A 27,024-nucleotide genomic window follows, 5' to 3' on the forward strand; every position below is an offset into this window, starting at 1 on the left:
TCAAAAGGGTGCTTCTACTCAATACTGAGCACAGGGTCTGAATACTTATGACCATGTGATATTTCAGTTTTTCTTTTTTAATAAATTTGCAAAAATTTCTACATTTCTATTTTTTTCTGTCAAGATGGGGTGCTGAGTGTACATTAATGAGAAATAAAATGAACTTTTTTGATTTTGGCAAATGGCTGCAATGACACAAAGAGTGAAAAATTTAAAGGGGTCTGAATACTTTCCGTACCCACTGTACATTCTATTTACATAGGGGGAAAACTGATCTGAGAAATTAGCTGAATTAAAGAATAAAACATTATAACAGTCTAACAGTAGGTTGTTTGTAGTGGTGGAAAAGAAATCTTGAAATTAATTTATATTCTGTGTTTGAGTCTGAGGTCTAAACACAGTTTAGGCGGAAGCTTTAGTAATTATGGAGACCAAATGAGATTAATGTGAGACAACCAGCACAGCCACAGGTTACTTGCTTGTTCCCTGGATTACTCAGGCTCGGTCCGTTATGCTGTAGTCTGGTCCGACTGCAGTCTGCCGGCGGGTTTCCAGGAGAGAGGATCTGTGTACTGTCTTTTGTGTCTTGCCGTCCTTGGGCAAGAAATTCATCTGGTTTGTCCCTTGGTGCTGATGGTGCTGAATCCTTGCTGGTGATTGGTTAAATAAAACCACTGGTCTTTGTGAATAAAGAGATTAACCTATTCTTTAAGTGTTGTAAGCTTTAAGAATGTTTTTCTAAGATGGGAACAATTATTTCTTTTATTATTATTATTTTATTGTTATTCTGCTTACTGTTATTCATGCTAACCACATGCATGAATAACAGATAAACAATAGCACAGCTTCTATATCTATCACACTATAGTCTGACAGTGATGCTCTGTATAACTCTGGTCACATGTTACATATTTAACAATCAAAGCACAAATACAGTATAACAAGGACAATTTATGAGTCATTGCAGAAGTTTCGGGACTTGCCTGAAAGGGAGTAGTTTCAAATGTATTTATGGCAGGATGTAAAGCAAAGGGGGTGGGGGGGTTCTTTGTCAAGAGGGTTTCTCTCAGTAAGAGCTGGTGTCTGCTCTTTGTCAAATGGAGTCTTGACAGTGCTGGACGTGGAGAGAGCTGTACCATCTTCCTGTTGTTTACCTTAGTAGGTCACTAAAAGTTTTAGGGCAATAAATTGTGAAAAGGGTACTAGTCTTGGAATGTGAACTCTTCTCCTGCCTTAGGTCCACTGCATTTATTTTCTAATTGAATATTCCCATCGGTTCATTTAATGAAACCAAACAGTTCTGGGGAAACATCCCCATCTAGACCTACAGGCCTTCAGGCATGGATAGGAATGCTTGAGCACTGGAGCACCCGTGCAACTGGCGTCTATGGCTACAGGTCACTGTACTCATGAATATTCATGAGTCCCTCCTATCCCTCCGATAGGTACATCAAACATAGCCATTTGTGTTCCAGATGTTCACAATGTCTAGCTCTGCCCCTGCGGAGCCTTTATGATTAATTAACCATGAGGTGCTAAAGCGTGGTTAATTTTGAAATAGGTTCATCACTGCATCTCTAGTTTAAACCTTGAACTCTGAGTCAGTTACAGTGGTAGCTTACTCTGTGAACTAATCTGTTCAGTGGCAGGTTTTCGTCAAGAAACTGAGTTTCTGTGTCTCCTCTGCCCCTGTCCTGTCTGCAGAAGCTGTTAGACAGGCCTTTCATTTCCTCATTCATGCAATTCATAAAGTGCTGATTGGAGCACTGGTGAGTCATCCCTTTCGGACGTTGCTGACAAATACTAGCTAAATGGCCCCACTCACCGCAATATAAGCACAACCCCAGGTGCGTCTGCTGCTCTTCAGGACTCAGGCCAGCTCTGCCCAACTACATAGGCTCCTATGGCCCTGCCGGAGAGGAGGTTGGGGTCTGTATGGGCCTGGGGAAAACCTGTCGTCCAGTGGAAGGAGAATATGGTGGTGCCAAAGAGCCTCAAGCCTGGCTGGCTCTCTTGCATTGCTTCTTCCGGAGCCGGCTGTCCAGGCAGATGGCTTAAGGACAAGGAAAGTTGGGAGCATCATCACGGCAGGTCAGTTCAAACCTTGCGTAAAAAGTTCTTTTAACACTGCCGCATCCCACCCAGTGTCTCCTGCAACAGTCTTAAATTCAATTGAGTAATCCACCACGCTCCTGTTGCCCTGACAGCATTTTGCTGTGTTCCCGGCATGGTCAGAGTGGTCAAACACCTGCCGGAAAGGTTTGATAAACTGTTCTGAGAGGCTCGTCAATGGTCGGCATGAGGATTCAGCCTCTGCCCAGGTAACTGCCCAAAGTAGTCCTACTATAAATAAAATTTCAGTTAGCTGAAGGGTAGGGTCGGGGGCGCATCTCGAACACATTCGTACACTGGAGTAGGGAACCTCTACAGCCTTTGGGGTCATTGTGGTAGGAATCCAGATCCGAGATGTGTGGGTCAAGTAATCCAGTAGAAGGGGATGATGGCTTGGGTGCCGGATTCGGCAACAGAGATGCAGGGGAAGAGGCAGCAGCTGCCGCTGTGAGAGAGGGCTGGAGGAATCAAGTTATGCTTCATGATTTGACTCATCTGCATGGCCAAATCCTGGTTAGTTTTAACCAGGTTACGTAAGGTGTGCTCGCCTTATTGATACCCCTCAGCCCAGTGATTTTAGGTCTTCCCTGGCTACAGACCCATAATCCTCACATTGATTGGATGACCGGAGAGGTGAACGGCTGGAGCCCCGCATGCCATGCCACCTGTCTCCGCACCACGGCAGATCCCACGCCAATGCCTCAAGAGGAGACTTACATACCGGACCTCTCCAAGGTACCAAGGGTCTATCATGACCTCAAGGATGTTTTTAATAAGGACCGTGCTTCCTCCACACCGGCCATATGACCCCCCCATCCACCTATTGCCAGGGTCCAGTCCTTCTAGGGGGCGCCTGTTTTCCTTCTCTGCACCCGAGAAGGAGGCCATGCGACAATATATTCAGGAATCTCTCGCAGACGGAATTATCCGCCCATCCGTTCACTAGCAGGAGCGGGATTTTTCTATGTAAAGAATAGAGATGGTGGTCTCCATCCCTGCATTGACTACATGGGATTAAACAGCATCACGATTAAGAATCGTTACCTGCTACCACTGCTGTCTTCCTCCTTCGAGCTACTGCAAAGAGCTACGATCTTCACCACGATGGATCTACGGAACGTATATAATGTGGTCCGCATCAAAAGAGGGGACGAGTGGAAGACGGCGTTTAACACTCCTTCGGGTCATTATGAGTACTTAGTAATGCCTTTTGGCCTCACAAACGCCCCCGCAGTTTTTCAGAACTTGGTCAATGATGTGTTGGGAGATGTGTTGAATAAATTCGTCTTTGTTTACCTAGACGACATTCTCATCTACTCCCGGTCTGAGACTGAGCACATTCAACATGTGCGGGCGGTTTTGCAACGCCTTCTGCAAAATCAACTATTTGTCAAGCTGGAAAAGTGTGAATTTCACACCCAAGAAACCACCTTTCTTGAATTTGTTCTCTCCCCAGGGATGGTAAGAATGGATCCATCCAAGGCTCAGGCGGTAAGGGATTGGCCAACCCCCACGACCAAGAAGCAATTGCAGAGCTTTCTAGGATTCGCCAATTTCTACCGAAAATTCATCCGAAATTATAGCAGCATTGCAGTATCCCTGCATAAACTCACCTCTCCACACATTCGGTTCCTCTGGAGTCAGGAGGCCAAGGAGGCCTTCCGAACCCTCAAGGGCCTGTTCACTTCAGCCCCCATCCTCAAGTTTCCGGACCCTGACTTACCATTTGTGGTGGAGGTAGACGCCTCAGACACTGGCGTGGGGGCAGTCATCTCACAGCATGACCCCAAAGACTCCCGATTGCACCGCTGCACTTTTTATTCGAAGAAGCTCACTTCACCAGAAAGAAACTATGACATCGGGAACAAGGAATTATTGGCGGTCAAGCTGGCGCTGGAGGAGCGGTGTCACTTGCTCAAGGGTGCAAAAGACCAGTTCACGGTCCTCACCGACCACAAGAACCTGGAATACCTCAAGACGGCTAAGAGGCTAAACTCGCACCAGGCCTGCTGGGCAATTTTCTTCGAACGTTTTAATTTTACTTTGTCTTTTCGCCCAGTTACCAGAAACAACCGAGCAGATGCCCTGTCCCACATACACTCGGTGTCGGACCAGGAAGAAAAGTCTAAGTTCATCCTGCCTAGTTTGGTTCATTTGGGAACAGCCCGCCTGCCGCTGGAACATGAGGTCACCCAGGATAACGCAGGTAAGTAACCCCACACCCTCAGCCTGTCCCACTAACTGTCTATATGTTTCTCCCTGGCTCAGACCCAAGGTTCTGGATTTTTGTCACTCCTCACATTTCCATGTTCATCCTGGCACGTCTCGGACCCTCAGGGTCCTGCAGCAGCGATTCTGGTGGCCGGAGATCAGACAGGATGTCCAGGAGTATGTTTCCGCCTGCCCAACATGTGCCCAGGCCAAAGTGTCCCACCAAGCCCGGCCGGACTCCTACATCCGCTCCCTGTCCCCAGACACCCTCTCTCTCTCTGTATTTTGTCACAGGACTTCCCACCTCTCAAGGCATGAATACCATTCTGACCATTGTCGACAGATTCTTGAAGATGGTACACTTCGTCACCCTTTCGCAGTTGCCCTCCGCTCCCTCCATGGCCCGTATTTTCCATCTCCATGGGATACCACAGGACATAGTCTCCGACAGGGGGCCCCAGTTCATCTCTAAGTTTTGGAAGGAGTTCTGCAAGTTACTGGACGTCACAGTCAGTCTCTCCTCTGGTTTCCACCCTCAATCTAATGGCCAGACGGAGAGGTTAAACCAGGAGCTGGAGATCGGTCTCCGTCTCCTGTATTCTGACAATCCCCAGTCCTGGGTAAGCAATCTTGCTTGGGTTGAGTACGCGCATAACTGCCTTCCCTCCGCTGCGACAGGCCTCTTTCCATTCCATGTGGTCTATGGTTATCAGCCCCCCTTGTTTGAACCCCCCCAGGTCTCTGAGGCAAAGCCTTGAGAAGAGCAAGACGGACCCTTCTAAGATCAGTTTCTACTTATGCTGCCCATGCCAATAAGAGAAGACGGCCAGCCCCGACCTATAGACCAGGACAGAGAGTTTGGCTGTCATCGAAAGACATTCCTCTCAAGGCCACATACCCCAAGCTTGCTCCTCGTTTCATTGGTCCCTTCCCTATATCAAGATAATAAATCCGGTGTCTGTGAGACTCAAATTACCACGGACATTGAAGATCCACCCTACCTTCCACGTATCCCGGGTAAAACCGGTCAAGTCCAGTTGACTCGGGACTTCCACCTAACACACCCAGAGCAACCTAGTAGGCCGTCACGTTGGGGGGGGGGGGGTCCATACATGATCCACTCTCTCCGCTAGACACGGCGTAACTAATTATTCTGATTGATCTCACCTGTGTTTGTCTTTTGAGTCCACAGATATATTTCCCCTCACCGCAACAAACTGACCTATGCTTTTGGGATAAAGACTATTGATTTTCCATTTTGCCCAATAAGGAGTTAAAGTGCTAATGATTGAAGATTTGAGTTTTTGCCCAAGAGGAAGCTGACCGGGAATGCTTTGTTTTTTTTCTGTAGTGACTCTAAAGAACTGTGTGAGCTTAAGAGGACAAGAGTCTAAGTTCTTTTCCCTCTGATAGAGGAACGGAGTTTTGTTATGTTGGCCTGTTTTGTATTTCCAGACCTGCACAACTGGTCCCTCTGACCAAGGGAGCTCAGACCTAGTCAGATTTTGCTCTGCGAAAACCACCCAGGTTTTTCCTTCAGTGCATCTACCAGGACTACTCCGGTGTTACCGGTTGCCGGCCCGGGTAGCAACCACCTTCCAAGAGAATCCTCGGTTATCATCCCTAAAAACTGGTCATTTCACAACCTATCCTGTTTCTGTCAGTTAAGAAATAAATTCTGCACCAAAATCTGCAACCTCTCCTCGTACTGGTGTTCTTTCCTGTGCCCACTTCCCCCGGGGCCTGACAAAAGCTCAGGGTTAAGTTCATAGTTTCTTAGACCTGCTTTCCAGAATCCCCCCCATCTCAGTAGGGAAACAACATACAGACCCAGTTACGGAGTAGCTAGTAAACACAGTGGATACTTTAGCAGCTAAAGAGTTTGGTATTTTTCTTACATGTTGATCGAGACAAAAAACAGAACTAGAAGACTGTGAGGTCGTCATCGGGTCTGATGGTAACCTAGAAATAGAAGTCTACAGGAAACCCACACCCGATGGATGAGGTGATTCAGGGTATCCCTAGTGGTGAGCGAGTGGTGATTGGGGCAGACTTCAGCGGACATGTTGGTGAGGGAAACAGAGGTGACGAGGAAGTGATGGGTAAGTTTGGTATGCAGGACAGGAATGCAGAAGGACAGATGGTGGTAGAGTTCGCAAATGGATGGATAGAAATGGCTGTAGTGAACAGATTTTTCCAGAAAAGGTGTATATTTATATATATATATATATATATATATATATATATATATATCGGTCCTCTACCAGAGGCCTGGGAGTTTGAGGATTCTTCGCAGTATCTTAGCTGTTCCTAGCACTGCGCTCTTCTGGACTGAGATCTCTGATGTTGTTCCTGGGATCTGTTGGAGCCACTCTCCCAGTTTGGGGGTCACAGCCCCGAGGGTGCCGATTACCACGGGGACCACTGTTGCCTTCACCTTCCACATCTTTTCTAGCTCTTCCTTAAGCTCTTGGTATTTCTCCAGCTTCTCATGTTCCTTCTTTCTGATGTTGCTCACTTGGGATCGCTACATCTACCACTACGGCTTTCTCCTGCTGTTTGTCCACCACTACTATGTCCGGTTGGTTAGCCATCACCTGTTTGTCGGTCTGTATCTGGAAGTCCCACAGGATCTTAGCTCGGTCATTCTCCCTCACCTTTGGAGGTGTGTCCCATTTTGACCTTGGGACCTCCAGCCCATACTCGGCACAGATGTTCCTGTACACTATGCCGGCCACTTGGTTATGGCGTTCCATGTACGCTCTGCCTGCTAGCATCTTACAACCTGCTGTTATGTGCTGGATTGTCTCAGGGGCATCTTTGCACAGCCTGCACCTGGGGTCCTGCCTGGTGTGGTAGATCCCAGCCTCTATCGATCTTGTGCTCAGGGCCTGTTCTTGTGCTGCTACGATCAGTGCCTCTGTGCTGTCTTTCAGTCCAGCTTTTTCCAGCCACCGGTAGGACTTTTCGATATCAGCCACTTCTTGTATCTGTCGGTGGTACATGCTGTGCAGGGGTTTGTCCTGCCATGATGGTTCTTGCTCTTCTTCCTCTGCATCGGGCTTCTGTTGCCTGAGATATTCACTAAGTATTCCATCGCTTGGGGCCATCTTCCTGATGTACTCATGGATCTTGGCTGTTTCTTGGATCTTGGATGGTGGCTCTGACGCTCACCAGTCCCCGGCCTCCTTCCTTCCTCTTAGCATACAGTCTCAGGATGCTGGATTTGGGGTGAAGTCCTCCATGCATTGTGAAGCGCTTCCTTGTCTTGACATCAGTGGCTTCTATGTCCTCTTTTGGCCAGCTTATTATGCCAGCGGGGTATCTGATGACCGGCAGGGCGTAGGTGTTGATGGCTTGGACCTTGTTCTTCCCATTTAGCTGACTTCTTAGGACTTGCCTTACTCTCTGTAGGTATTTGGCTGTGGCTGCTTTCCTTGCGGCTTCTTCTTGGTTCCCATTTGCCTGTGGGATTCCAAGGTACTTGTAGCTCCCCTCAACATCCGCTATGCTGCCTTCTGGGAGTTCAACTCCTTCAGTCCTGACAACCTTCCCTCTCTTTGTTATCATTCGACCACACTTGTCCAGTCCGAATGACATTCCAATGTCGTTGCTGTATATCCTGGTGGTATGGATCAGTGAGTCGATGTCTCGCTCAGTCCTGGCATACAGCTTGATGTCATCCATGTACAGGAGGTGGCTGATGGTTGCCCCATTTCGCAGTTGGTATCCGAAGCCTGTCTTAGTGATGATCTGGCTGAGGGGGTTCAGGCCTATGCAGAACAGCAGCGGGGACAGAGCATCTCCTTGGTAGATGCCGCACTTGATGGAGACTTGTGCTATCGGCTTGAGGTTGGCTACTAGGGTTGTTTTCCACAGTCCCATTGAGTTCCTTATGAAGGTTCTTAGGGTCCTATTGATGTCGTACAGCTCCAGGCATTCCAGGATCCATGTGTGAGTCGTAGGCTTTCTTGTAGTCAATCCAGGCGGTGCACAGGTTGGTCTGCCTGGTCTTACAGTCTCGAGCGACCGCTTTATCCACCAGTAGTTGATGTTTTGCCCCCCTGGTGTCCTTACCCTTTCCTTTCTGGGCCCCGCTCATGTATTGAGCCATGTGCCTACTCATCTTAGCCGCTATGATGCCAGACAGGAGCTTCCATGTTGTGCAGAGGCAGGTTATCGGACGGTAGTTGAATGGGACTGTTCCCTTTTGGGGGTCCTTCAGGATCAGGACTGTCCTGCCCTCAGTTAGCCACTCTGGGTGAGTCCCATCCATTAGCAGCTGGTTCATTTGAGCTGCCAGGCGCTCATGGAGGGCAGTTAGCTTTTTTAGCCAGTAGGTGTGGATCATGTCAGGCCCTGGTGCTGTCCAGTTCTTCATGTTTGAGACCCTTTTTCGGATATCTGCCGTTGCGATGGTTACTGGTTCCTGTTCAGGGAGGTTGTTGTGTTCTGCTTTCAGGTCTGCCAGCCACTGGGCATTGGTGTTATGTGATGCCTCCCTCTCCCATATGTTTTTCCAGTATTGTTCAGTCTCCAGCCTTGGTGGGTCTGCTCTCATGTTACTGCCCACCCACTGAGAGTACACTTTGGATGGTTCGGTGGAGAACATCCTGTTTATTCTCCGTGCTTCTATTTCTCTGGTGTACCTCTTCAGGCGTGTGGCCAGGGCTGTGAGTCGTTGTTTGGCAGTCTCCAGGACCTCTGGTATGGACAGCCTGCTGTATTTCTTACCCAACTTCATCCCCCTTCTCTGCAGTTCTGACAGTTGGCTAACTTCTCTCCGTGTTGCCCTTATTTTTGCCTCTAACCCCCTCCTCCCTGCAGGGTACTGCTCCTTGGTGGTGGAATGTATTTCGTGGCCAAGCATCTCAAGGATCACTGTTGCCGTGGTGTATATCAGCTTGTTGGTCTCGGTGATGGTCACAGTGGGGATTGTTTGTAATGCTGCATTCACATCTTCTAGTAGACTTTCAGAGAGTACTTCACTTAGTCTTGGTAACCGGCTGCGGAGGTTCCAGGTGTCCATCTTGCCTACGATCTTCATTCTCAGGTCAGCTGCTCTTGTGTTGAGCGTGTTGGGGCTTATCATTGGGGCTTGATACCCAATCTCGGGTGGGGGTGGTGTTGTTTCCCCCCTGACCTGGCGTCCTGGCTCCCCCTTGCCGTAGCATTTGTGTTGTATTTCTTCAATCTCTAGTTGTGATAGCAGCTGCCGTTTGCGGATGTTGGAACACTGAGCTACTAGATGCTTTGTGTGGATGGTGGGTTTCGAAGTTTCCATAGGTCCCACATCCTCTTCATGTAACCCCTATCGCTGGGGTTACTCATGTAGTAGCACTCCAACAGTTCTCTGTTATCAGCCCTTGTCCACGAGTGTCTTGTTCCAGTGGCCCATTTCTCATCAGGTTGCCCTGGTCCCCTAGCACCTGAGGCGGACCTTGTTGACCCGGGCGACGGGTATATATATATATATATGGGTACATCAGAAAGAAGGAACATGAGAAGCTGGAGAAATACCAAGGCCTTAAAGAAGAGCTAGAAAAGATGTGGAAGGTGAAGGCAACAGTGGTCCCCGTGGCAATCGGCACCCTCGGGGCTGTGACCTCCAAACTGGGAGAGTGGCTCCAACAGATCCCAGGAACAACATCAGAGATCTCAGTCCAGAAGAGCACAGTGCTAGGAACAGCTAAGATACTGCGAAGAACCCTCAAACTCCCAGGCCTCTGGTAGAGGACCCGAGATTGAGGAAGACACACACACCACCCATAGGGATGAGAAGGGAAATTTTTATATATATATATATATATATATAAATGACATATAAGAGTGGGGGCAGGAGCACACAAGTTGATTACATCTTGTGCAGACGTTACAACCTGAAAGAGATAGTTGACTGCAAAGTAGTGGTTGGGGAGATTGTAGCCAGACAGCATAGGATGGTGTGTAGGATGACTCTGGTGGTGACGAAGATGAAGAGGACAAGGGCAGAGCAGAGGACCAAGTGGTGGAAGTTAAAAAAGGAAGAGTGTTGTGTGACTTTCAGGGAGGAGCTGAAACAGGCTCTGGGAGATCAGGAGCTTCTTCCAGATGACTGGACAGCTACAGCTAAAGTGATCAGGGAGACAGGTAGGAGGGTACTTGGTGTGTCATCTGGAAAGAGGAAAACAGATAAGGAGACTTGGTGGCGGAATAAGGAAGTTCAGGAGTGTGTTAAGAGGAGAAGGTTAGCTAAGAAGAAGTGGGACACTGAGAGGACAGAAGAGAACAGACAAGAGTACAGGGAGTTGTAGCGTAAGGTGAAGGTAGAGGTGGTAAAGGCCAAACAAAGGGCGTATGAGGATTTGTATGATAGGTTGGACACTAAGGAGGGAGAGGTGGATTTGTACAGGTTGGTGAGGCAGAAAGAGAGATGGGAAGGATGTGCAAGTTAGGGTTATTAAAGACAGGGATGAAAATGTGTTGATAGGTGCCACAAGTGTGACGGAAAGATGGAAGGAATACTTTGAAGAGTAGAAGAGGTGAATGTTGTGGAGCAGGAAGTAGCAAAGATCAGTAAGGAAGAGGATGAAGAGTGGAAAGGCAGTTGGTCCTGACGACATACCTGTGAAAGTATGGAAGTGTTTACAAGAGATGGCAATAGAGTTTTTGACTGGGCTACTTAAGATCTTGGAGAGAGAGGATCCCTGAGGAATGGAGAAGTGTACTGGTACCCATCTTTAGGAACAAGGGAGACGTGCAGAGTTGTAGAAACTACAGAGGAATAAAGCTGATGAGTCACAATGAAGTTATGGGAAGGAGTAGTGTAGGCTAGGCTGAGGTCACAAGGGAGTATTTGTGAGCAACAGTATGGTTTCGTGCCAAGAAAGAGTACCACAGATGCAATATTTGCTTTGAGAATGCTGATGGAGAAGTACAGAGAAGGCCAGAAGGAGCTGTATTGTGTCTTTGTAGATTTGGAAAAAGCGTAAGCGTAAGTCTGGAATGGCAGAGAAGTATGTTCAAGTGGTGCAGGACATGTATGACAACTGAGCCTATAGGCAAAGCTGTGACTTTTACCAGCTGATTAACAATGTTTCTATGAGCTTTTGATAGTTGCTGAACCAAATGAGATCACAGATAACAGCATCCAAACCACTATTGCCTGTGACTGAAAGAAGCCATTTGATGTAGTGTGGACATCTGAATAAGATTCCTTGTCGCTGTGTATTTTTTCTTTTGGGGGAAACCTCACCAATTATTTATTTATTTATTTATTTATTTATTTTTTTTGCACTTACGTGTTGGTTTGGAAGAATAATCTTACTTTAAAGTAAATAAATTTAAGATGTTTTTGTGAGTACTTTGCTAGTATTTTATTTTTATTGCTGCTATTTTTATCTTGTGTTATAACCTTTGCTGCTATAACATTGCAGATTTCCCTGTTGTGGTACAAATAAAGGTTCATCTCATCTCATCTTGTAGCAAAAGTAGTAACTACTGCCCCGCTGTCCCACTACAGTGTATGACTGCATCATTTTTAGACTTCAACCTGTTATCTAGTAACTCATATTAACAGTATGAATGTTTTAGCAAATGCAGTGAGATTCCTTGTTGTTTTGCATTACCACAAATGGATATCAGCAAAAATCACCAAATTATCCATATTAAAAAGGGAAAAACTGCCCTTTCAGCCATGTTTCAAACCTACTCCCTGACCCTCGTCTACTTTGTCTTATTGTATGGATGTATTCAGTTAATATTTATGTTGTTATTGTGTGTTGCATCTTTTCTCTGACCTTCTTTTCTCCCTTTGCATTTCATAGTTCAAAGCAGCATTTTAGCACAGTTGGAACAAGTGTATTACCAATATATACAGAGTGTGCAATGGTTAACTAGTAACCAACAGTTTTTCTTTCAAACCAAATACAACAGCTCTGAAAAACATGCATGAAAAAATATCCAGTCCTGACTGTAAAATGCTGCAGTTTAAATTTCAAACCACTTAAGTCTATTGGGAAGTGTTGTGGCTGCCTATTGCTCATCCAAGTGTGTGTGTGTGTGTGTGTGTGTGTGTGTGTGTGTGCGTGTGCACACGAGTGCACACAAGATTTTGTTAAATTGTGAGGTAAGAATGTTGTGATATGACCACTTAAACCTGTTACTGACTGAAAGAAAACAGTGGGGATTTCTCATTAGCACCATCTCTTTTTAATAGTTTTTACTTTCCATCTTCTTGTCTATCCCTTTCCTATTCGTTGTCTGTCTTCTCTGTTCTGACTTTCTTTGTGTATGTGTGTCTTTTATATGAATGTGTGTGTGCATTCATGTGTGTGTTTGCACATGCTTGCATTCTTGTGCATACCTATGTATGTGCTTGTGCATACGTGTGTCTGCATGTATGTCTGACTGTGGATATGTGTGTATATATGTGTGTGGGTGTATGTGTTTCTTCTCTCTGGCCAGGTGAGAAGGTCATGCAGGATGATGAGTTCACCTGTGACCTTTTCCGCTTCCTGCAGCTACTCTGTGAAGGACACAACTCAGGTGTGTGTTTATGTGTGTTCTAAAGTTTGGGTACATTTGCTAATGACTTTCAGTAACTTTTTAATTGTTGTTAACTGGTCATATAGAATTTGACCATATTTATCATGGGTGTGGATTATATATGCATACACCTACTGGTTTGTCTGAGGTGATTGAGAGAATATCTCAAACCACACTCCAATTGAAAATAATAATTAGCAATAATAATAATTATATGGCTGTGATGGCATTTGATACTTGTCAAGTTTGATATTGAAGACATTTGATATTACTTACTTGGTACTATATTAGCTCTCATTATAACTTCTTTTAGAACAGTGTAATTGCAATTTAAAAAAATATTTGGAAATTTGTAAATACCTCACTGATTAATATACATGTATTTATTATTGATATACTACTGATATACTACAAAATCCTGTTTCAGACTTCCAGAACTACTTAAGGACGCAAACAGGGAACAATACGACTGTCAACATCATTATCTCTACGGTCGACTACCTCCTTAGAGTGCAGGTTAGCTGTTCACTGCTGCTTCAGATGATGTACAGTATTAAGTTGAAACCAAAATGTAACTAGTCCTCTATGAGTCATAGATTATTCATATAATTTATGCAAAATATTTGAAAGCTCTCATAAAAGTTATGGTGGAATTGTACATTTCAGTAATTCAAACAGTTCAATGCAGACCTAAAGGAAACACATCTTTTCTCTTTTAAAATCATCACTCTCAACAAGTTCTGGCTAATTTTACAGTTACAATGTTATTTTTTGTCTCAACCTACATTGTTCTCTAAAACTGTTGACTATTCTAGACATTTCCTGTCACTCATATAGATTCATGTACACATACATTGCCCAGTACAATTGTAATCATGTTACTCCTTATATAGCAGTAAGTTAAAGTCATGGTGAAGTTGCTGACTTTGACAACAGTGACAAACGATATATATAAACAATTTCCTTTTTTAATCATAGCTACTCTTCTTCTCATTTCCTACTGTAACTCTCCTTGTCCCCTTTTGTCATTTCATTTTACTTAACTTTCCTCAGGAGTCTATCAGTGATTTCTACTGGTATTATTCTGGGAAAGATGTTATTGATGAGCAGGGCCAGAGGAATTTCTCCAAGGCAATAAATGTGGCAAAGCAGGTTTTTAATACACTCACTGAGTACATCCAGGTAGGAGAAGCCATTTCATTTATCATTATTACATAGAATTTGACAACTTAAACACCAGCATTGATATCACACAATGTTTAGAGGCTGTATTATGACATTAAAAAAAACAAGGTTAAGTGAAGCTTTCATTAGAGTGTTGGTTGTAATGTGACTGTTACTGATGTTCTAGGGTCCATGCACTGGAAACCAGCAGAGTTTGGCCCATAGTCGTTTGTGGGATGCGGTGGTTGGTTTTCTGCATGTTTTTGCTCATATGCAGATGAAACTGTCTCAGGTAAGCCAAGGTCAGGAAATGTGGACATACTTAATACTGATCATGCAATTATATTATTTGGTTTCAGTCCATAAAAAAATTCACATTGAGAATCCAATATCGAACTACACTAACCCTCACTGTAGTTTCTGTAATTTCATCACATTTAAAGCAACACTATGTAGTTTTTTGACCTTAAATTAATGTCTCTAAAATTATTTCAGTGCTAGAACAACTCTTAACAGGATGAATTCTACCGCTTCTGCAGCTTGAGCAGGCTTACATCCGCTGCAACAGCACTACACAGCTTTCGTGATTAGGTAGAATCACTCAGCCCTTCAATATTGGACGGGCTTACACTCTGGATTCACCTGTTCCTTCATCTTAGTCAACAAATTCACATGTATTGCACTGCCCACGGGGAAGCTTCTACACTGACAGTATTTATGACACTGGTAACAGATAATTACGCTTCTCAACCAGATGGGGGTAACCGTGAGCAAAAGTTACATAGTGTTGCTTTAAGTAAAATTTTAATTTTTGATAGAAGATAATTAATGCAAGGTAGTTTTTTTGGAACAGTTGAAAAAAGTGCAAGTAGCTGGAAAAAATTTCTTCCTTCCTGTTTTACTTCAGGACTCCAGTCAGATTGAGCTACTGAAGGAACTGATGGATTTGCAGAAGGACATGGTGGTCATGCTGCTGTCTATGCTGGAGGGTACATTTACATTAATGAGTGTAATTGTGTTAAATATGTGTAAGTAATTCAATTCAATGTACAATAGGATTAGAACCATTTTAATGCTGTTCCTCTGATACCAGTCACATGCTCCAGTCTCTGTAAAAAGATGTTGTGGTCAATAGTGTTGAATACAGCACTAAGGTCTAGGAGGACAAGTATAGAAACAAGTCCATTATCTGAGGCTAAGAGAAGATCGTTGGTGACTTTTAACAGTGCTGTTTCTGTACTATGATGTGCTCTAAATCCTGATTGAAAATCTTCAAATAGTTCATTCCTGTGTAAATGGTCTGAAAGCTGCTTAGCAACATTTCTTTCTAGGATTTTAGACATAAATGGTAGGTTGGATATTGGCCTATAATTAGCCAAGACTCCTGGATCAAGACTAGGTTTTGTGAGTAAGGGTTTGATTACTGCAGTCTTAAAGGCCTGTGGTACATAGCCTGATACTAGAGATAAATTTACTAAGTCTAATAAAGATGAGTTAATTAATGGCAGGGTGTCTTTAAGCAGTCTAGTCGGGATGGGGTCTAAGAGACACGATGATTTAGATGAAGCAACTACTGATGTAAATTCAGAGAGATCTATGGGAGAGAAGCAGTCTAAACATAACTGAGGTCTTACAGATGATTCAAGAGCTACTGTAGTAGAAGATTCATTTATTGCAGGTATAGGAAGCATCTGCTAAATTTTTATCTCTAATAGCTGTGATTTTATTTGTAAAGAAACTCATAAAGTCATCACTGCTGAGAGCTAAGGGAACACTGGGCTCAACAGAGCTGTGACTTAATGAAAGAGCTGATAAGACAAAAACACAGTGACTTTGCTTCTTCAGAAAAAAGTAAGGCTAAGATTAAATGGTGTCTTATTGTGCGGTGGTATGATTGCAATTTCCTATACTTTACTTACTATACTTTACTATGTTTTGTTTTGGCAGGTAATGTAGTAAATGGGACTATTGGGAAACAGATGGTGGACATGTTGGTGGAGTCCTCCAACAATGTGGAGATGATCCTCAAGTTTTTTGACATGTTCCTTAAATTGAAAGATCTAACCTCATCGGATGCATTCAAGGAGTATGATCCTGATGGCAAAGGCAAGACTCTAAAAACATATTTTCTTTGATCTTATCTGTCATTAATAAATCATCAGGATTTGAATGAGTCATTCAAATGTAAAAATGTTTACAGGCACATGACAGCTAAAGATACACAAATTCACTTACAGGTGTTATTTCCAAGAGAGATTTCCAAAAGGCCATGGAGAGCCACAAACATTACACCCAGTCTGAGACGGAGTTCCTGCTCTCCTGTGCTGAGACTGATGAGAATGAACTGTTGGACTATGAAGAATTTGTGGAGAGATTTCATGAGCCAGCCAAGGTCAGTGGCTTAATGTTTATAGTGCTTTAAAAAAATCTAAAAAGGGCCTTATACAGTCCGTATCTAAACAATTCAGAGTGATTAAAACCTGTTATTAAAATCTATTTTTAAAGAAATATTTCACCCTCTCATTTCTATTTCTGTCTTGTTCCTGGATTAAACAATTGGGGATATTTTTTAATCAATGTCTGAGTTGTAAGTTGGTACTTACTTTTTTCTCACTACCTTTTTCTCACTAACTGTATGGGGCCTTCCTTTTCCTTTGGTTTCTTGATTTTATCAGCTCTATTTGACACATTGCTTTTGGTGCTTTGGTTTTGTAGAACATAAATATGACCATAGTTCCAAGTAGGTTGATGTCAGATTCAAAAAACAGTATTTCTGTTGAATTTATTAGCACTTATTAGGGAAAAAGAATACAGCATACTGTAGGTACATTACATTGTATTTATGGTACATTTATTGCCAGGTATACATTTTCAATTTCATTTTTTAGTAGTGGGTAAGGATTTGATTACAGCAATAAAACTACAGTGTAATAGTTTGCAACTACCCTGGAAAAATAGATCTGAGTAATATCAACTGATTTTGTGTAGTTGATGTGACTTTTTGGGAAACCCCTGTGGTGCCTCCCAGATTACAGATCTTTAGGTTGAGTTGCTCACTACTGTATGTAGTGAGCAACATACTGGAAAATGATTGCTTTTGTTCATAAGAAAAAAAAACATCACTTTAAACTATGATTTAAAAGGATATTGGCTTCAACGTGGCGGTTCTGCTGACCAACCTATCAGAGCACATGCCTCATGACACCCGGCTTCAGACCTTCCTGGAGCTGGCAGAGAGTGTCCTGAACTATTTCCAACCTTATCTGGGCCGGATCGAGATCATGGGCAGTGCCAAGCGCATTGAGAGGGTCTACTTTGAAATCAGCGAGTCCAGTCGAACACAGTGGGAAAAACCACAGGTAAAGACAGTACTGTACAGTGGCAAGAAAAAGCATGTAAACCCTTTAGAATTTCCTGGTTTTCTTCATTAATTTCCCATAAAATATGATCTGATTTTCATTTCAGTCACAACAATAGACAAATACAATATGTTTAAGCTGATAACACACAAAATTTTTCATATCTTTATTCATTCAAAATGCTCAAGGAACCACCCATACACTAATTACCTCAAAGAGACCTAATTCAATTCAATTTTATTTGTATAGCGCCAAATCACAATACAAATCATCTCAAGGCACTTTACAAAAACTAAAACTAAAAACCCAACAATTCCCTTATGAGCAAGCACTTGGCGACAGTGGAGAGGAAAAAACTCCCTTTAACGGAAGAAAAAAACCTCCAGCAGAACCGGGCTCAGTTTGGGCGGCCATCTGCCTCGACCAGTTGAAAATGAGTTTGCAATTTTGAGCTACTTTGATTGATAAAAGACAAACATTTAAATGGACCATATTGAGTACCTGGTAGTCACAGCAGGAGTGAGAAGCTCTTTTATTTTTCTGCTTTGTTTTCGTTCTTTTATTTCAGGTTAGAGAATCTATATTTCATTTGGGAAATTTTGTTTTGGTTAGTCAGGTTGAGGGGTGTGATTTGTAATCACCTGTGCTGTTGACTTTACTTGGGAGTGGGAAAATGGGGGAGCAATACATATTATGTCCAGGTTTATATTTGTCCAGGTTTGTATAATAACAGATAAGAGATCTGGGGGCTCATCTTGTTTATATTGTTTTTTCGCATAAGGTTGGTAGGTACTTGTTTTTGGTCTCTACTTGTCTGTTTGCAGTTTTTTCTCTTTTATTGTGGTGATGACATGGAGTTTAAATTGGAGGATTTCACTACTAATCCAACAACAGACCAATTGGAAACATGTTTCGACAGCAGATTTAAATTTGATTGCAATTTAAAGTGAATAATTGAAAAAAAGGAAGAGATTAAAAAGCTTTTCACTGCAAAGCTTATTGAAAGGGGTTTGTTTGATAAGCCAACTCTCACAGATAGAGTTGAGCTGGATGAACTGGCTGGAAGTCCTACCCCACTCTGCCCTATTCTACCCTGCATTAAAAATAGCCAAAGACAGTGTGGCCTCTCCTTCTCCTGTTTCTGGTGCCTCAGTGTCACACAACTGCTATACAATTCCAGTGATGCTGGGTTAAATGACAGACATGGTTCTACCCCTGCACATGCCACCAACACTCTGAAATTACCAGATATTTGCCATACCCATTATCCATATTCAATTCAATTCAATTTATTTGTATAGCGCCAAATCACAATACAAATCATCTCACGGCACTTTACAAAAACTAAAAACCCTTAGGAGCAATCACTTGGCGACAGTGGAGAGGAAAAACTCCCTTTAACGGAAGAAAAAACCTCCAGCAGAACCGGGCTCAGTTTGTGCGGCCATCTGCCTCGACTGGTTTGGGTCAGTGGATAGAGGAGAGAGAAAACAGCAGCAACAATAAACAACAAATAGACACTGCAGGTTGGTGGGGTTAGTAACTGCACATCAGCGATATACTGCTCCAGGACCGGGGACACCTGCAGAAGGTACAGAGAGACAAAAAGAGAGAAATAGAGGGAGAGAGCACAAACTAGGGGAAAGAGAGAGCACAAGGTTAGTGACATTCAATGGTAGAATATACATGTGAGAGAGTAGGAGAGGAAAGAGAGGGGAAGGGGAGGGAGCGTTAGGGTTAGGGAGGGGAGCTCAGTGCACCGATGGTCCTCGGGCAGTCTAGGCCTATAGCAGCATAACTAAGGGATGGTTCAGGGTTACCTGAAGCCAGCCCTAACTATACGCTTTGTCAAAGAGGAAGGTTTTAAGGCTAGCCTTAAAAGTACAGAGAGTGTCTGCCTTCTGAACCCAGACTGGGAGCTGGTTCCATAGAAGAGGAGCTTGATAGCTAAAGGCTCCGCCTCCCATTCTGCTTTTGGAAACTCTGCGAACTACAAGTAGGCCTGTACTCTGAGAGCGAAGTGCTCTCTTGGGATAATATGAGGGTACTATGAGGTCTTTAAGATATGAAGGAGCTTGATCATGAAGGGATTTGTATGTGAGAAGAAGGATTTTAAATTCTATTCTGTAGTTTACAGGGAGCCAATGAAGAGAAGCTAATACAGGAGAAATATGATCTCTCTTGCTAGTTTTAAATTTTTTTGCACAGCCTGCACCTGACCTCGAACACGTTGCCACTAACTGGACTTAACCACGGCGCAAAATTAGGGTTTTGTAACCAATTGTCATTAAATTTACATTTACCCATGGCAAAAGACTAATGCTGAAACTTTCCCACAGTTCAGGCAGCTGCCGGAAAGCATGTGTTAAATAAACTCCCCTCAAACGCGTATTTTAGTTGGTTCCGCCTATTTCGTTCTGCGTAACAAATACGCGAAAGGATTTCAAATTGATTTCAAGATGAAACTAAAATCTTCTTTATGGGGTCAGTTAGATTTAATTTTAAGACCTTTGAAACGCGAATTTAAGACAGTTTAATGCTAATTAAGTCCTTAGTTTTATAATATGGAATTTAAGACTTTTTAAGACTTTTTAAGGATCCGCGGACACCCTGGTTCCTGTCAGGAACTGAGCTCCCCTCCCTTCCCTTCCCCTCTCTTCCTCTTCTCCCCCCCTCACATGGAGGTGTTTTCTTCCATTAAAGGGAGTTTTTCCTCTCCACTGTCGCCAAGTCCCTGCTCATTAGGGTTTTTTTGGGTTTTTTGTTTTTGTAAAGTGCCTTGTGATGATTTGTATTGTGATTTGGCGCTATACAAATGAAATTGAATTGAATAGGCATAAGTACAGCTGGAATGCCCCATGAGTTGGTCATCAGCAGTGTATCTACACTGTAAATAGATTGGTAATGGTCGGGAACGGAGCGTAATTGATTGGCTAAAAACAGGACCTAGACGTGAATTGAATGGCAACTGATTCAGGGTTTAAGTATGTATGTATCATAAGTTAAGCATATTGGTCGAAGGTAGGATGTGATTGAAGTAATGCATCAGTAAAGGGTATATTCATGAAATTTCTCTCGAAATTTACCTGAGCATAAACACCAAGTTAACAGAGCAGGAAGTGTGTGAACAGGTCCTGAGTCTGTGGAATGTAGATATAGCTGACTCATCCAGGTGGGGGCACAAATGTCAAATTATTGCTTAAAAGCAGTTAATTCTAAGGGGTCCACATTTTTTCTTGCTACTGTATGTAAACCCACGAATGTTATATTTGTTTATCAGAGTGTCACTTTAAAGGTATAGATTCAGTATTCAGTGTTGACAATAACAATCCCCCTCATGCTACCCCAGCTTGTGGTTTTCACTTATTTCCCCATTACTCAGGTCAAAGAATCCAAACGTCAGTTCATCTTTGATGTGGTCAATGAGGGAAGGGAAAAGGAGAAGATGGAGCTGTTTGTGAATTTCTGTGAGGACACCATCTTTGAAATGCAGCTGGCAGCTCAGATGTCTGACATTGGTGAGCGTTCAGCGGTCAAAGAGGAGAGTGAACGGGATAAACCAGATGAGGAGAATCCTGAGATGGGCTTCTTTTCTGTTACCACTGTCTGTATGGCTCTTTTAGCTCTGCGATACAACATCGTGCTTCTGATAAAGGTGAGAACACAGCTAATGGTATATGTGTATAAAGGAAATTTAAAGCAAATGTTTTTCTAAATACAGTATGCTTTGTTTTTTCCCTAGGACTGACATAAGAAGATTAATATGAATCTTATGCCTGTTTCAGTATCTGGCTAGAGACACTGCACAAAATTGCTATGTGGATGGAAGAAACAACATCTTGACTCCATCTCTTTACTAAACACACATAAAACTTAATCTTGTCATCTTACTATTTGAAAGACAGTTAATAAGCACACATTACAAAACTTGGTACAGTACCTCTAAATATTCTAACAGGATATTATATTTTTTTAGATATACTGTATATCTCAGACAGAGAAACAGGCTTCTGATTGAGAAAATGTAGTACTAATATGCTTTTGTAAAATTTTGCAGGGTGGAGACAGTGTGTAATTTTTAGCTGGCTGTACACATGGGTGACCCCATGGATCAAGGCCCAGCAACAGATGGTTGCCAAGGTGACACATTGTAGCTATATCAGTTTGACTGGAGTACTGTATTTGCCAGAAAACAAGGGACTACTTCCTTCAGGCAAGGAGTGAGTTGCTGCTGCAAGCAAAGGAATTTAAATGTTTTTAGGTCTTGTTCATGGATTCTTGTTGTGAAGAGGGAGCTCAACCAGGAGGCAAAACTATAAATTAAAAAGTTAGTTTACGTTCCATTACTCACCTATGGTCATAAACCTTGGGAAGTGACTGAAAGAATGAGATTGTAAAAATAAGCAGCTGAAATTAGTTTTCTCCATAGGGCAGGTAGGGTGTAGACTGGACATCCAGAGGTAGCTCACAGTAAAAGGGCTGCTCCTTTGTTTTAACCCTCCTATTATGTTCGTTTCTCAGGAAAAGAAATAATGTTCCTGGGTCAATTTGACCCGGGGCATGTTTAATTATCCAAAAGTGTCAGAAACCAAATATTCCAATAAACATTGTTTATATTAACTCCATCACTAGCCATTTCAATCAATTCAATTCAATTCAATTCAATTTTATTTGTATAGCGCCAAATCACAATACAAATCATCTCAAGGCACTTTACAAAAACTAAAACTAAAAACCCAACAATTCCCTTATGAGCAAGCACTTGGCGACAGTGGAGAGGAAAAAACTCCCTTTAACGGAAGAAAAAAACCTCCAGCAGAACCGGGCTCAGTTTGGGCGGCCATCTGCCTCGACCGGTTGGGGTGAGTGGATAGAGCAGAGAGAAAAGAACAGCAACAATAAACAACAAATAGACACTGCAAGTTGGTGGGGCCAGTAACTGCACATCAGCGATAAACAGCTCCAGGACCAGGGACACCTGCAGAAGGTACAGAGAGAGAGAGAGAGAGAGAGAGGGAGGGAGAGAGCACAAACTAGGGGAGAGAGAGAGCACAAGGTTAGTAACATTCAATGGTGGAATATACATGAGGTCGGAGAGAAGGGGGAGGGGGGGGCGGGTAGGGTAGGGGAGCTCAGTGCACCAATGGTCCTTGGGCAGTCTAGGCCTATAGCAGCATAACTAACTAAGGGATGGTTCAGGGTTGCCTGAAGCCAGCCCTAACTATATGCTTTGTCAAAGAGGAAGGTTTTAAGTCTAGCCTTAAAAGTACAGAGAGTGTCTGCCTCCTGAACCCAGGCTGAGAGCTGGTTCCACAGGAGAGGAGCTTGATAGCTAAAGGCTCTGCCTCCCATTCTGCTTTTGAGAACTCTGGGAACCACAAGTAGGCCTGCACTCTGAGAGCGAAGTGGTCTATTGGGATAATATGGTACTATGAGGTCTTTAAGGTATGAAGGAGCTTGATTATGAAGGGATTTGTATGTGAGAAGAAGGATTTTAAATTCTATTCTATATTTTACAGGGAGCCAATGAAGAGAAGCCAATATAGGAGAAATATGATCTCTCCTGCTAGTTCCTGTCAGGACTCTGGCTGCGGCATTCTGGATTAATTGGAGGCTTTTTATTAAGATATTAGGACATCCAGATAGTAATGAGTTACAGTAATCTAGCCTTGAGGAAACAAACGCATGGACTAGTTTTTCTGCATCATTTTGAGACAGGATGTTCCTAATTTTGGAAATGTTGCGCAGGTGAAAGAATGCAGTTCTAGAAATTTGTTTTATGTGTGAGTTAAAGGACATGTCCTGGTCAAAAATAACTCCAAGGTTTTTTACAGTAGTGCTGGAGGCCAGGGCTATGCCATCTAGAGTAGCTATAATTTTAGAAAAGTTATTTCTGAGATTTTTAGGCCCAAATATAATGACTTCTGTTTTCTCCGAGTTTAAAAGTAAAAAGTTACTGGTCATCCAAGCCTTTATGTCAGTTAGACAGGCTTGAAGTCTGGTTAACTGGTTTGTGTTAACAGGTTTAATAGATTGATATAACTGAGTGTCATCCGCATAGCAGTGGTAATTAATAGAGTGCTTCCTAATGATATATCCTAAAGGAAGCATGTACAGGGTGAACAGAATCGGTCCTAGCACAGAACCTTGTGGAACTCCATAACTAACTTTTGTTCGTGTGGAAGGTTCATCATGGACATGAACAAACTGGAATCTGTCCGATAAATAGGATTGGAACCACTTTAACGCTGTTCCTCTGATACCAATCACATGCTCCAGTCTCTGTAATAAGATGTTGTGGTCAATGGTGTCGAATGCTGCACTAAGGTCTAGGAGGACAAGTATCGAAACAAGTCCATTATCTGAGGCTAAGAGAAGATCGTTGGTAACTTTCAACAGTGCTGTTTCTGTACTATGATGTGCTCTAAATCCTGATTGGAAATCTTCAAATAGTTCATTCCTGTGTAAGTGGTCTGATAGCTGCTTAGCAACAGCTTTTTCTAGGATTTTAGAAATAAATGGCAGGTTGGATATTGGTCTATAATTAGCCAAGACACCTGGATCAAGACTAGGCTTTTTGAGTAAAGGTTTGATTACTGCAGTCTTAAAGGCCTGTGGTACGTAGCCTGATACTAGAGATAAATTTACCAAGTCCAATAAAGATGAGTTCATTAATGGCAGGGTGCCTTTAAGCAGTCTAGTCGGGATGGGGTCCAAGAGACACGTTGATGATTTCGATGAAGCAACTACTGATGTAAATTCAGAGAGATCTATAGGAGAGAAGCAGTCTAAACATAACTGAGGTCCTACAGATGATTCAAGAGCTACTGTAGTAAAAGATTCATTTATTGCAGGTATAGGAAGCATCTGCTGAATTTTATCTCTAATAGTTGTGATTTTATTTGTAAAGAAACTCATAAATTCATCACTGCTGAGAGCTAAGGGAACACTGGGCTCAACGGAGCTGTGACTTTTTGTCAGCCTGGCTACAGTGCTGAAAAGAAACCTGGGATTGTTCTTATTTTCCTCTATTAGTGATGAATAGTATGCAGTTCTGGCTTTACGGAGAGCTTTTTTATATGTTAGTAGACTGTTTTTCCAGGCTAGAAAAATTTCCTCTAAGTTTGTGGAACGCCACTTCCTTTCCAGCCTTCGTGATGCCTGCTTTAAGGTACGAACATGTAAATTATACCATGGGGCTAGTCTTCTCTGAATCACTAACTTCTTTTTCAGAGGGGCTACAGAATCAAGCGTTTCACGCAGTGAGGTTACAGCGCTGTCAACAACATGATCAATTTGGTAGGGAGTAGGATTAAGGCAGCTGCCCTCCATTATGTTTATACTTGGCATAGATGTAAATAAAGATGGAATCATTTTCTTAAATTTATTAACAGCGTTGTCAGATAAACATCTGCTGTAGTGGAATTTTCTTCCAGACGCTGCATGATCCATCATTTTAAATTCGAAAGTTATTAAAGAATGATCTGACAAAACAGGATTTGGGGGGAAAATTATTAGATGTTCAATTTCGATGCCATAGGTCAGAACAAGATCAAGGGTGTGATTAAAACAGTGGGTGGGTTTATTAACGTTTTGAATGAAACCAATTGAATCTAATATAGAATTAAATGCAATGCTGAGGCTGTTATTTTCAACATCTACATGAATGTTAAAATCTCCCACTATAATGACTTTATCTGATCTAAGCACTAAATCAGACAGGAAGTCAGGGAATTCAGTTAAAAACTCTGAGTAAGGGACAGGTGGACGGTACACAATGACTAGTAGAACTGGTTTTTGTGTTTTCCAGTTTGTATGTGAGAGACTAAGAGTGAGGCTCTCAAATGAGTTATAACTGTTCTGAGGATGAAAGTTTAATAATAAGTTTGACTGGAAGATTGCAGCTACTCCTCCACCTCGACCTGTGCTTCGAGGAACATGATAATTTTTATGACTGAGGGGGGTTGATTCATTCAGACTGACATATTCATCCTGCTGTAACCAGGTTTCAGTAAGATAAAGTAGGTCAATTTGGTGATCAGTTATCAAATCATTTACTAACAGAGATTTAGAAGAAAGGGACCTAATATTTAATAATCCACATTTGACAGTTCTGTTTTTCTGTTCAATAAGAGGAGTGGTCTTAATTTTTATTAAGTTTTTATGAATAACTCCTCTTCTGTTAACTTCTGATTTGTTTGATTTATATGTTCGAGGGGCAGACACAGTCTCTATGTGGTTTGAAGGGGGCGGCGGCTCTAAGGAAACTGCAGAGAAGCGTTTTAGACTGAGTCTCTGCATCCCGGTCCCCAATCAATATTTAGTGCAGTGGTGTTCTTTACCTCTCACAGAAAAGGTTCCCGTCAAACATCATAACGACACCTGCATTCTCGCACTTTACAGATGAGGTCAAGAGAATAGGGAAAGTGTGTGTGTGTGTGCATGTGCGTGAGACTGGGATGAAATATGTCTCACAGTTGCAAAGAAACAAATAGTATTTGACACTTCTGACCCCTTTTAGCCTTTGAACCTTTTAACTGTCACTGCCGGGTCAAATTGACCCGAACAGTATCTTTGTAATATAAACATGCGGGGGGGGGGGTTGCAAATATGTGAAATGAATCATTTTTATTTTATATGTTGATTACACTTATTAAGCCAAGCAGAAGAAGTTTCATACTGAAAAAATACTTTTAACTATTTTTTAAAAAAAATGTAACTTTAAAATGGGTCAATTTGACCCACAACATAATAGGAGGGTTAAAAGGAACTAGTTGAGATGTTCAGGCATCTGATCAGAATCCCTCTTGGTTTTGGTGACATTTAATCAGCAGGAGGCTCTGAAAGAATACTGGGTCTTGGATCAGTAGGCAGTTGTCATGTGTAAAAGTCACTGAATTGGTTTCTGTTTAACCCTCTGGGGTCTAGTTTTGACATGCCCTGACATTTGTGCTTTTTTCAGTTGCTTTTAAACATCTTAATGGCTAAAGTCTGATAACACTGTAATCAGCACAAACTGGGCTACAATAATATGTGAGCAGCAAGTTTATACATGATTGTGTTTTTGAGAAAACAGCGTTTATGCATGGTTAGTGAAAAAAATAAAATGTTTAAGTCACTGAAATAAAGCCATAAAACACATACAGAACATTGGTTCACAAGACTTTTGAGAAATCTTGTAGCCTAGAGTGTTTGCTTCAAAATGATGTGAAAATCATCTTGTTCACAGAAGACAACACACTGATTTAAATTTTCTAAGAAACTTTTTTTGTAGAAAGGACATATGCAAGAAGGTGTGCTTGATCATGTATAATCATGTGATTTACCTGAGAAGACAAAGACCTGTGTAATAGGCTTCATAATGAGCCTTTCAGTCAGAAATGTGGCTGAGAGGGAATTACTCATCAGGAATTATATCCACCGCTGGGACTCAAATGTAAATGTTCATCATCTGACGAGAAAGTAAACTCTTCGTTGCTGTCCGGAACAATCCAAGTGCTTCTTCACCCACCTAGCATGCCATCACCCAAACGTGCAGAAAAAGTAAATTCTATTAGGAAGCTTGACATTTTATGTCATTTCTCGAGGGCATGTACATAACTACTGAATCACCTCAGATTGTTTCCATATGAACATTGCACTCAGTGCAAGG

The 27,024-nt window shown here is 42.5% G+C and overlaps 1 protein-coding gene across 1 annotated transcript in view; it reads left to right on the forward strand.

The window, feature by feature from the left end:
* The window catches only part of ryr2a (ryanodine receptor 2a (cardiac)), a 289,201-nt gene that overhangs the window by 212,252 nt on the left and 49,925 nt on the right, over positions 1–27,024 (forward strand). Inside the window, 9 exon segments of the mRNA XM_026315769.2 lie at positions 12,769–12,849; positions 13,277–13,365; positions 13,903–14,031; positions 14,201–14,305; positions 14,921–15,002; positions 15,961–16,119; positions 16,251–16,405; positions 17,157–17,372; positions 20,755–21,027. Coding sequence (XP_026171554.1) covers positions 12,769–12,849; positions 13,277–13,365; positions 13,903–14,031; positions 14,201–14,305; positions 14,921–15,002; positions 15,961–16,119; positions 16,251–16,405; positions 17,157–17,372; positions 20,755–21,027 — 1,289 coding nt within the window.

Source organism: Mastacembelus armatus, chromosome 19 (genome assembly GCF_900324485.2).
Source record: "Mastacembelus armatus chromosome 19, fMasArm1.2, whole genome shotgun sequence".
Classification (NCBI taxonomy): Eukaryota; Metazoa; Chordata; class Actinopteri; order Synbranchiformes; family Mastacembelidae; genus Mastacembelus; species Mastacembelus armatus.